At 39.2% G+C, this 12,232-nt stretch overlaps 1 protein-coding gene across 1 annotated transcript in view; it reads left to right on the forward strand.

Moving 5' to 3' along the window:
- ANAPC1 (anaphase promoting complex subunit 1) overlaps nucleotides 1-12,232 on the forward strand; it is a 102,579-nt gene that overhangs the window by 12,284 nt on the left and 78,063 nt on the right. The window contains exons 11-13 of the mRNA XM_082851585.1: nucleotides 2,260-2,355; nucleotides 10,608-10,698; nucleotides 10,799-10,864. Coding sequence (XP_082707711.1) covers nucleotides 2,260-2,355; nucleotides 10,608-10,698; nucleotides 10,799-10,864 — 253 coding nt within the window. The remainder of the gene's footprint in view (nucleotides 1-2,259; nucleotides 2,356-10,607; nucleotides 10,699-10,798; nucleotides 10,865-12,232) is intronic.

Here is a 12,232-nt window from a genome sequence, read left to right on the forward strand (position 1 = left end):
TCAGTTTCAGTAGAGGATGTTAGTGATATTAAGGTGATCATAAAAATATTCTTTTGTCATTTGCTATTTCTTCCTTAGTAATCTCTCAGATTTGAGGTGTTTGATGTTTTAGGGAGAGACAACTAATTTCTGTAGATTAGGAAACTTGGGAATTTATAACATTTTTCTTAAGTTTTGTCTTTATGTTAGTTGAGTATCAGCTGTTTTTCTGGGAAACACAACTCAGACCTCTGTTCCATGTGACCTTCCTCCTTTTATGTTCTCTTTAATCAGTCATTCAGTCAATGCCAGTGTGTGTACTGGTGGCTGTGGCTTATCAGCAAATAAGTTGCTGTCCCTGTCCTCAGAAAGAGACAGCTGGAGGATGGTGGCACTGCTCATCTGCTGGTAGGGCTTTGGAAAGATGACTAGGTATTTCCTGGGTGGGTAAGCGAGGCAGTACACAGTAGTTAGAGGGGATCAGAAGAAAAGTGCAGAAGTGTGAATGTGTGGTTTGTTCAGGGAATTAAAAATACTCTCCATTTGTTTGTGCAGGAGGAGGGGAAAGGGCTGCGAAAGAGGAGGTGGAGACAGATGGCCTTTTGGGCTGTTCTGTTTGATGAGAGCTGTAAGAAGGTGCTTTATATGTGGGTCATAAACTCAGGGGTCAGAGCAGTCACTTATCAGTGGCGATTGAGGCAAGACAGGTGGATTGGAGTTTATGGAGTGTGTAGAGGTTGGGTTCGAGGAGGGACTGTGGATGAGCTTGCAGTTGCAGGGGTTCTGGTAACCCTCAGGAATCAAAGATAGTAATCATGGGTATGTGTGGTGTATAGGCCTTTTCTTTAGCAGAGGGTTTAACATTCATTAGATTCTCAGAGTCTGTGGCCTCCGAATAGTTAAAACCAGGCTGTGTAGAATCACAGGAGGGCTAGTGACTAAAGTCTTGGAAGCTTAAGATTTGGGAGGGGTGAAAAGAGATAAAGCTGCTGCAGAGAGACAGAGCAAGAGAGGTCAGGTGGGGGAAGCAGCAGGACATGTCATGGAACACAAGCAAGAAGATGCCAATGTTGCCAGGTGCTGGTGAAGTGTGGCACTCTTAGGTGAGCTCAGAGAGGCAGTACCTGGATGGCAAGGTCACTGGTGACCTTGGCCAGAGCACCTGGGGGTAGGGGTCTAGGGTGGAGTGGAATGGGGTGGAAAAAGTAAATGGGGACCGAGGAGGTGAACATAGGTATACAGACTGTCCAAGGAGTTTGCCTTTGAATGGGAATGAGGATACAAAACCAGCTGAGGGAATCTCAGGGTCAAGGGAGAGTTTTGTTTTTCCTGAACTATGTTAGAGAAAATTAGTCTTCATTTTTGCCCTTAAATACCTAAGTGTGTTTCTCTAAAAAGTAAGGACATTTTCTTACCTAACCATGCTACCATTTTTACATCCAGCCAAATTAACAGTAAGTCCTTTATATAATCTAATATTTAGTCCATCTCTGTATTTAAAGACTCATTTTAATATGAGAGAGTAGGCTACGAAAAGACTATATACCCAGAGCAGGGAAAGCACTGAAAATACAGCTGGCTGTACGGCCTTAAGCTATCCACATCCGAGTAGAAAGACAAGCGCATGTTCTTAGGCTGGCAGGTCAGGGATAGGCAGTTGGAGGAAAGGAAAGATGTGAGTACAGTGTTGAAGTATGTTCTATTTTTATATATATAAAATAAAAATTCCTTATATATAGAATAAAAATTCCCTGTATTTAAAAATCATTTGTCTTTAAATACCTTATTGCTAAGTTGGATATATTGCAGATCCTTATTGTACAGAGTTACAAAGAAATTTTTGAGAATAGAGAATTTTTGAGTATGGGTTAAAAAAAAGGGATGAAGTGGAGCCTAATCTGAGAGAGAGGATAGATTGGAGAGGTCATGTTATAAATTGTCTGACCCCTTAGACCCTGTAAGAGGTCTAAGATCTCTTCAAGTTTGCATTACTTTAGCAGTAGGCAGCTTGCATAATGTGGAATTAAAAAGTCTGTTGGTAATGATTACATTTATTGTAATTTTTCCCCAAAAAAGCTGTGTAGTGGACTCAGAGTCAAAGAGCTGAAAGGAATCTTAGAGATCATGAAGTTCAATTCTTAGAAGTGCTTTTGTGTCTTCAAGGTTATTGCTTGGCCCAAGTAGTATTTCCTGTAGAATATTTTCAAAGACTTTTAGTAATTACTATGGTAGATTTTTAAGTGAGTGCCAACAGTTTCTTTATTAATATATCTATTACAGGGAGAAAAATTCACAGGCCTCAAAAGTCTTTATTACATCTGACCTATGTGGGCAGAAGTTCTTGTGCTTTTTAGTAGAGTCCCAGCTCCAGTTACGGTAAGTGCGTTTATGTATCTCATTCATTTGCTATAAATAAACTTAGGACTGTTTTTTCTTTTTCTCTCTCTCTCTCTCTCTCTTTTTTTTGGCTTAAGTAGCTTTATTGAAATAATTTACATACCATAAAATTAACATGTTTTAAGTGTATAGTTTACTGATTTTTAGTAAATTTACAGTTATGCAGCATCACCACAATCCAGTTTTAAAAATTTCTATCACTTTAAAAAGATCTCTTGTGCTTGACTTGCATTCAGTCTCTGTTCCCATTCCCAACCTCAGGCAACCAGTATATAGGCTTTCTGCCTCTGTAGATTTGCCTTTTCTGGATATTTTATGTAAATAGAATCGTACAATATATAATATTTTGTGTGTCCACCTTCTTCCACTTAGCATGTTTCTTAGGGCCTACCATGTTGTAACATGTATAAATATTTTATTCCTCTTGCTGTGTAGTATTGTATAAATATACCACATTTTGTCTATCTAGTCATTAGTTGATGGGCATTTGGTTTGTTTACACCTTTTTGACCATTGTGAATTATGGCACTATGAACATTGGAGCCAAAGCCTTTGTGTGGACATACATGATTTCATGTAGATAGATAGGTAGATAACTAGGAGTGGATCAAATGATAAATTCATTGTAAACTTTCAAAGAAATTGCTAAATTTGTCTTCCAAATAAGCTGTACCATTTTACATTCCCACCAGTAATGTTTGAGTGTTCCAATTTCTTCATCCTTGACAAGATTTCTTTTTTAAATTTTTGAATATTATTTACTTTTTTATACAGCAGGTTATTATTAGTCATCAATTTTTTACACATGAGTGTATACATGTCAATCCCAATCACCCAATTCATCACATGACCATCCCCACCCCCCTGCGGCTTTCCCTCTTGGTGTCCATACATTTGTTCTCTGTGTCTGTGTCTCAACTTCTGCCCTGCAAACTGGTACATCTGTACCATTTTTCTAGGTTCCACATACATGCGTTAATATACGATATTTGTTTTTCTCTTTCTGACTTACTTCACTCTGTATGACAGTCTCTAGATCCATCCACATCTCAACAAATGACCCAATTTCGTTACTTTTTATGGCTGAGTAATATTCCATTGTATATATGTACCACAACTTCTTTATTCATTCGTCTGTTGATGGGCATTTAGGTCGCTTCCATGACCTGGCTACTGTAAATAGTGCTGCAGTGAACATTGGGGTGCATGTGTCTTTTTAAATTATGGTTTTCTCTGGGTATATGCCCAGTAGTGGGATTGCTGGATCATATGGTAATTCTATTTTTAGTTTTTTAAGGAACCTCCGTACTGTTCTCCATAGTGGCTGTATCAATTTACATTTCCACCAACAGTGCAAGAGGGTTCCCTTTTCTCCACACCCTCTCCAGCATTTGTTGTTTGTAGATTTTCTGATGATGCCCATTCTAACTGGTGTGAGGTAATACCTCATTGTAGTTTTGATTTGCATTTCTCTGATAATTAGTGATGTTGAGCAGCTTTTCATGTGCCTCTTGGCCATCTGTATGTCTTCTTTGGAGAAATGTCTATTTAGGTCTTCTGCCCATTTTTGGATTGGGTTGTTTGTTTCTTTAATATTGAGCTGCATGAGCTGTTTATATACTTTGAAGATTAATCCTTTGTCTGTTGATTCATTTGCAAATATTTTCTCCCATTCTGAGGCTTGTCTTTTCGTCTTATTTATGGTTTCCTTTGCTGTGCAAAAGCTTTGAAGTTTCATTAGGTCCCATTTGTTTATTTTTGTTTTTACTTCTATTTCTCTAGGAGGTGGATCAAAAAAGATCTTGCTGTGATTTATGTCATGGAGTGTTCTTCCTATGTTTTCCTCTAAGAGTTTTATAGTGTCCAGTCTTACATTTAGGTCTCGAATACATTTTGAGTTTATTTTTGTGTATGGTGTTAGGGAGTGTTCTGATTTCATTCTTTTACATGTAGCTGTCCAGTTGTCCCAGCAACACTTATTGAAGAGACTGTCTTTTCTCCATTGTATATCCTTGCCTCTTTCGTCATAGATTAGTTGACCATATAGGTTTGTGGGTTTATCTCTGGGCTTTCTATCTTGTTCCATTGATCTATGTTTCTCTTTTTGTGCCAGTACCATATTGTCTTGATTACTGTAGCTTTGTAGTATAGTCTGAAGTCAGGGAGTCTGATTTCTCCCGCTCTGTTTTTTTCCCTCAAGACTGCTTTGGCTATTCAGGGTTTTTTGTGTCTCCATACAAATTCTAAGATTTTTTTGTTCTAGTTCTGTAAGAAATGCTATTGGTAATATGATAGGGATTGCATTGAACCTGTAGATTGCTTTGGGTAGTATAATCATTTTCACAATATTGATCCTTCCAATCCAAGAACATGGTATATTTCTCCATCTGTTGGTATCATCTTTAATTTCTTTCATCAGTGTCTTATAGTTTTCTGCATACAGGTCTTTTGTCTCCCTAGGTAGGTTTATTCCTAGGTATTTTATTGTTTTTGTTGCAGTGGTAAATGGGAGGATTTCCTTACTTTCTCTTTCAGATATTTCATCGTCAGTGTATAGGAATGCAAGAGATTTCTGTGCATTAATTTTGTATCCTGCTACTTTACCAAATTCATTGATTAACTCTAGCAGTTTTCTGGTAGCATCTTTAGGATTCTCTACGTATAGTATCATGTCATCTGCAAACAGTGACAGTTTTACTTCTTTTCCGATTTGGATTCCTTTTATTTCTTTTTCTTCTCTGATTGCTGTTGCTAAAACTTCCAAAACTATGTTGAATAATAGTGGTGAGAGTGGGCAACATTGTCTTGTTCTTGATCTTAGAGGAAATGTTTTCAGTTTTTCAGCATTGAGAATGATGTTTGCTGTGGGTTTGTCATATATGGCCTTTATTATGTTGAGGTAGGTCCCCTCTATGCCCACTTTCTGGAGAGTTTTTATCATAAATCGGTGTTGAATTTTGTCAAAAGCTTTTTCTGCATCTATTGAGATGATCATATGGTTTTTATGCTTCAATTTGTTAATATGGTGTATCACATTGATTGATTTGCGTATATTGAAGAATCCTTGCATCCCTGGGATAAATCCCACTTGATCATGGTGTATGGTCCTTTTAATGTGTTGTTGGATTCTGTTTGCTAGTATTTTGTTGAGGATTTTTGCATCTATGTTCATCAGTGATATTGGTCTGTAATTTTCTTTTTTTGTAGTATCTTTGTCTGGTTTTGGTATCAGTGTGATGGTGGCCTCATAGAATGAGTTTGGGAGTGTTCCTTCCTCTGCAATTTTTTAGAAGAGTTTGCGAAGGATCATGTTAGCTCTTCTGTAAGTGTTTGATAGAATCACCTGTGAAGCCATCTGGTCCTGGGCTTTTGTTGGAAGATTTTTAATCACAGTTTTAATTTCATTACTTGTGATTGGTCTGTTCATATGTTCCGTTTCTTCCTGTTTCAGCCTTGGAAGCTTATATCTTTCTAAGGATTTGTTCATTTCTTCCAGGTTGTCCATTTTATTGGCATAGAGTTGCTTGTAGTAGTCTCTTAGGATGCTTTGTGTTTTTGCAGTGTCTGTTGTAACTTCTCCTTTTTCATTTCTAATTTTACTGATTTGAGTCTTCCCCCTCTTTTTCTTGATGAGTCTGGCTAATGGTTTATCAATTTTGTTTATCTTCTCAAAGAACCAGCTTTTAGTTTTATTGATCTTTGCTATTGTTTTCTTTGTTTCTATTTCATTTATTTCTCCTCTGACCTTTATGATTTCTTTCCTTCTGCTAACTTTGGATTTTGTTTGTTCTTCTTCTCTAGTTCCTTTAGGCGTAAGGTGAGTTTGTTTATTTGAGATTTCTCTTGTTTCTTGAGGTTTGTATAGCTATAAACTTCCTTCTTAGAACTGCTTTTGCTGCATCACATAGGTTTTGGACCGTCGTGTTTTCATTGTCATTTGTCTCTAGTTATTTTTTGATTTCCTCTTTGATTTCTTCAGTGATCTCTTGGTTATTTAGTAACGTATTGTTTATCCTCCATGTGTTTGTGTTTTTTATGTTTTTTTCCCTGTAATTGATTTCTAATCTCATATCGTTGTGGTCAGAAAAGATGCTTGATATGATTTCAATTTTCTTAAATTTACTGAGGCTTGATTTGTGACCCAAGATGTGATGTATCCTGGAGAATGTTCCGTGCGCACTTGAGAAGAAAGTGTAATCTGCTGTTTTGGGATGGAATGTCCTATAAATATCAATTAAATCTATCTGGTCTGTTGTGTCATTTAAAGCTTCTGTTTACTTATTTATTTTCATTTTGGATGATTTGTCCATTGGTGTAAGTGAGGTGTTAAAGTCCCCCACTATTATTGTGTTACTGTCGGTTTCCTCTTTTATAGCTGTTAGCAGATGCCTTATGTATTGAGGTGCTCCTATGTTGGGTGCATATATATTTATAATTGTTATATCTTCTTCTTGGATTGATCCCTTGATCATTATGTAGTGTCCTTCCTTGTCTCTTGTAACATTCTTTATTTTATAGTCTGTTTTATCTGATATGAGTATTGCTACTCCAGCTTTCTTTTGATTTCCATTTGCATGGAATATCTTTTTCCATCCCCTCACTTTCAGTCTGTATGTGTCCCTAGGTCTGAAGTGGGTCTCTTGTATACAGCATATATGTGGGTCTTGTTTTTGTATCCATTTAGCAAGCCTGTATCTTTTGGTTGGAGCATTTAATCCATTCATGTTTAAGGTAATTATCGATATATATGTTCCTATGAACATTTTCTTAATTGTTTTGGGTTTGTTTTTGTAGGTCCTTTTCTTCTCTTGTGTTTCCCCCTTAGAGAAGTTCCTTTAGCATTTGTTGTAGAGCTGGTTTGGTGGTGCTGAATTCTCTTAGCTTTTGCTTGTCTGTAAAGCTTTTGATTTCTCCATCGAATCTGAATGAGATCCTTGCCGGGTAGAGTAGTCTTGGATGTAGGTTCTTCCTTTTCTTCCCTTTCAATATACCATGCCACTCCCTTCCGGCTTGTAGAGTTTGTGCTGAGAAATCAGCTGTTAACCTTATGGGAGTTCCCTTGTATGTTATTTGTCGTTTTTCCCTTGCCGCTTTCAGTAATCTTTCTTTATCTTTAATTTTTGCCAATTTGACTACTGTGTGTGTCGGTGTGTTTCTCCTTGGGTTTATCCTGTATGGGACTCGCTGCCCTTCCTGGACTTGGGTGGCTACTTCCTTCCCCATGTTAGGGAAGTTTTCGACTATAATCTCTTCAAATATTTTCTCTTGTCCTTTCTCTCTCTCTTCTCCTTCTGGGACCCCTATAATGCGAATGTTGTTGCGTATAATGTTGTCCCAGAGGTCTCTTAGGCTGTCTTCATTTCTGTTTTTTTTTTTTTGGTGGTATGCGGGCCTCTCACTGTTGTGGCCTCTCCCGTTGCAGAGCACAGGCTCTGGACACGCAGGCTCAGCAGCCATGGCTCATGGGCCCAGCCGCTCTGCGGCATGTGGGATCTTCCCAGACCGGGGCACGAACCCGTGTCCCCTGCATCAGCAGGCAGACTCTCAACCACTGCGCCACCAGGGAAGCCCTGTCTTCATTTCTTTTCATTCTTTTTTCTTTAGTCTGTTCTGCAGCCGTGAATTCCACCATTCCGTCTTCCAGGTCACTTATCCGTTCTTCTGCCTCAGTTATTCTGCTATTGATTCCTTCTAGTGTAGTTTTATTTCAGTTATTGTATTGTTCATCTCTGTTTGTTTGTTCTTTAATTCTTCTAGGTCTTTGTTAAACATTTCTTGCATCTTCTCGATCTTTGCCTCCATTTTTTTTCCGAGGTCCTGGATCATTTTCACTATCATTATTCTGAATTCTTTTTCTGGAAGGTTGCCTATCTCCAGTTCATTTAGTTGTTTTTCTGGGGTTTTATCTTGTTCCTTCATCCGGTACATAGCCCTCTGCCTTTTCATCTTGTCTGTCTTTCTTTGAATGTGGTTTTTGTTCCACAGGCTGCAGGATTGTAGTTCTTCTTGCTTCTGCTGTCTGCCCTCTGGTTGATGAGGCTATCTAAGAGGCTTGTGTAAGTTTCCTGATGGGAGCGACTGGTGGTGGGTGGAGCTGACTGTTGCTCTGGTGGACAGAGCTCAGTAAAACTTGAATCCGCTTGACTGCTGATGGGTGGGGCTGGGTTCCCTCCCTGTTGGTTGTTTGACCTGAGGCAACCCAGCACTGGAGCCTATCTGGGATCTTTGGTGGGCCTAATGGTAGACTCTGGAAGGGCTTACGCCAATGAGTACTTCCCAGAACTTCTGCCGCCAGTGTCCTTGTCCCCACGGTGAGCCCCAGCCACCCCCTGCATCTGCAGGAGACCCTCCAGCACTAGCAGGTAGGTCTGGTTCAGTCTCCCCTGGGGTCACTGCTCCTTCCCTGGGTCCCGATGCACACACTACTTTGTGTGTGCCCTCCAAGAGTGGAGTCTCTGTTTCTCTCAGTCCTGTTGAAGTCCTGCAGTCAAATCCCACTAGGCTTCAAAGTTTGATTCTCTAGGAATTCCTCCTCCCGTTGCCAGACCCCCAGGTTGGGAAGCCTGATGTGGGGCTGCGAACCTTCACTCCAGTGGGTGGACTTCTGTGGTATAAGTGTTCTCCAGTTTGTGAGTCACCCACCCAGCAGTTATGGGCTTTGATTTTTACTGATTGCGCCCCTCCTACCATCTCATTGTGGCTTCTCCTTTGTCTTTGGATGTGGGGTATCTTTTTTGGTGAGTTCCAGTGTCTTCCTGTCGATGATTGTCCAGCTGCTATATGTGATTCTGGTGTTCTCACAAGAGGGAGTGAGAGCACGTCCTTCTACTCCACCATCTTGGTTCCTTTTGACAAGATTTGATATTGTCATTTTCTTTGATTATAGCCTTTCTGGTGGGTGTGAAGTGTTTTTATTTTTATTTATTTAAATGGTACAGTTACTTTAAAAAAATTTAATTAATTAATTAATTTACTTTTGGCTGTGTTGGGTTTTTGTTTCTGTGTGAGGGCTTTCTCTAGTTGTGGCAAACGGGCCACACTCCTCATCGCGGTGTGCGGGCCTCTCACCATTGCGGCCTGTCTTGTTGCGGAGCACAGGCTCCAGACGCGCAGGCTCAGCAGTTGTGGCTCACGGGCCCAGTTGCTCCACGGCATGTGGGATCCTCCCAGACCAGGGCTCGAACCCGTGTCCCCTGCATTAGCAGGCAGATTCTCAACCACTGCGCCACCAGGGAAGCCCTGAAGTGTGTTTTAAAAATTTTATTTATTTATTTATTTTTTGGCTGCATTGGGTGTTCGTTGCTGTGTGTGGGCTTTCTCTAGTTGTGGCAAGTGGGGGGACTACTCTTCTTGCAGTGCACGGGCTTCTCATTGTGGTGGCTTCTCTTGTTGCAGGGCACAGGCTCTAGGCAGTTGGGCTTCAGTAGTTGTGGCACGCGGGCTCTAGAGTGCAGACTCAGCTGTTGTGGCGCACGGGCTTAGTTGCTTTGGGGCATGTGGGATCTTCCTGGACCAGGGCTCGAACCCATGTCCTCTGCACTGGCAGGCGGGTTCTTAACCACTGTCCCACCAGGGAAGCCCCTGAAGTGGTTTTAATTTGCATTTCCCTAATGACTTATGATGTTGAGCATCTTCTCATGTGCTCATTAGCCATTCATTTATCTTCTTAGGTAAAATGTGTATTTATATATTTACCAATTTATTGACCTTTAATTTTGAAATTATTATAGATCACAGGATGTTGTAAAGTAGTAGAGGTCCTGTGGAGCCTGCACTTTTTCCCCCGGAGGTAACATCTTACATATCTATAGTGCATTGTTAAAACAAGGAAATTGACATCAGTACAATCAACGGGCCTCATTCAAACTTCTTCAATTTTACGTGTACTCATTTGTGTGTGTATCTGATTCCATGAAATTTTATCACGTGTAGATTTGTGCAAACACCCCAATCAAGATTCAGAACTTCTTTATCACCTCACAGATCTTCCTCATGCTACCCACTTGAGAGTCACATATACCACACCCATCTACCACAGTCCCCAATCCCTGGCAGCCACTAATCTGTTCTCCATCTCTATAATTTTGTCATTTGAAAATGTTTTATAAATGGAATCATACAGTAAGTAACTTTTTGAAATTGGCTTTTTACAGTTAGTATAATACCCTTGAGATCAGTAGAGGCTGTTGCATATATCAATAGTGTATTTCTCTTTTAATTTGAATATTTAGATGTGTAAAGTTTCAAGAGAGTAATGATAAAACCCAGCTCATCTTTGGCTCCGTCACCAACATACAGGCAAAGGATGCAGCTCCAGTGGAGGTAAATGCAGGCACATTTCTTGAGAAGTTGAAAGTCGTTGTGCTTTATAATTTGTACAGATTGGAAAATAAAATTTTTGCCTTTTTTTTTTTTTTTTTAGAAGATAGACACTATGCTGGTCCTGGAAGGCAGTGGAAACCTGGTGCTGTACACAGGAGTGGTTCGGGTAAGTAATAAATAGCATTTCATGCTTTTAGTAGGACTACTTCCTTAATAATTATTTTTTAATGTTAGTTTAGTTTGATATTTAAAATTTGTTACCTCCTGTCTATAGAATTTGGCAGAAGATTCTTGTAAGAGTTGACAATGAAGTCTTCAATTTAGGTTGGGCCGTATTTGGAGGTCTAGGACTCACTGTCATTAGATGGGTTGGCAGTATGAAAACAGGGCAGTTGGGGAAACTTTAATGAATATAGATAATTTTAAAAAAAAGAAAAAAGTTAATTGAAGTTTTATAAAGAATATAGTTTTGAAATTGATGTATGGGTAGCTTTCTTAAGTCTCAAAGTTTTAGTAAAGTTTCATTGTATTAAATGTATAGTATATATGTTGTCTGTGTCTTTTTAAACAGTTGTGAACTTTACATACGGAATAATGTAAATTTTACAGATTTAAATTGTGAAATTTAAATACAGTTTGAAGGATAATGAAGCAAACATTCATATAACCACTACCCAGGTTAAGAAATAGGATGTTGCCATATATTTACAGTCTCTTGGATTTTCTTTCCTCATTGTATCCTCATCCGCCAGAGATCCTTACTTGGAATAAATCAGTCCCTTGTTTTTATTACTAGTTTTTGCAGTTATGTATGTATCACTGACGAGTAAATTGTTTAGTTTTCCTTGTTTTTGGATTTTCATATAAAGAAAACATACCGCATACTCTTCTCTGACTTATTTTGTCAACATTATATTATTTTTAGATTTATTTGTGTTAACGTGTAGCTGTTGTTGACTCATGCACTGTTACCTAGTTTTCTGTTGTATGATTATACCAGAACTTTACCAGCCACTAGGGTTGTTTTGCTGTTTCCTCTAATAAACAATGCTTAAAAAGTTTTTAAAAAATATATATCTCCTAGCCTTTAGAATATATGCATATTCAGCTTAGCTGCATGGTGCCACATTGTTTTCCAAAGTGTAGGTTGCATCAAGGTTGCAAGGTTGTGCTCCTTGCCTCCAACAGTGTATGAGAGCTCTCGAAGTTTCTTTACATTCTTGCTAACCCAAAGTACTGTTAGCTTTTTGTTTTTGTTTTTCCCAGATGGGTGCCTCATTACAGCCAGGTGATAATGGAAGTCCAGGCTCCCTCCTGGCCTTTGCTCACAGGGCCGAGGGGTGGGGTGCAGTATTTTCCTATCGTGTTTGTCTGGAGTAGTTTGGTCATTGTCTAAAAGTTTTCTAGCTATTCCTTTACTGATTGGGTCTTTTTTCCTGTCTGCTCCTGTAATGAGACTGTGGTCTGCCTCAATTTCCACGTTACCTAGAGGCCAGTTTGAGAACCGAATGGTGTTATACATCAGTGTTTAGTT

This window comes from Leucopleurus acutus (assembly GCF_964270905.1).
Source record: "Leucopleurus acutus genome assembly, chromosome: 12".
Classification (NCBI taxonomy): Eukaryota; Metazoa; Chordata; class Mammalia; order Artiodactyla; family Delphinidae; genus Leucopleurus; species Leucopleurus acutus.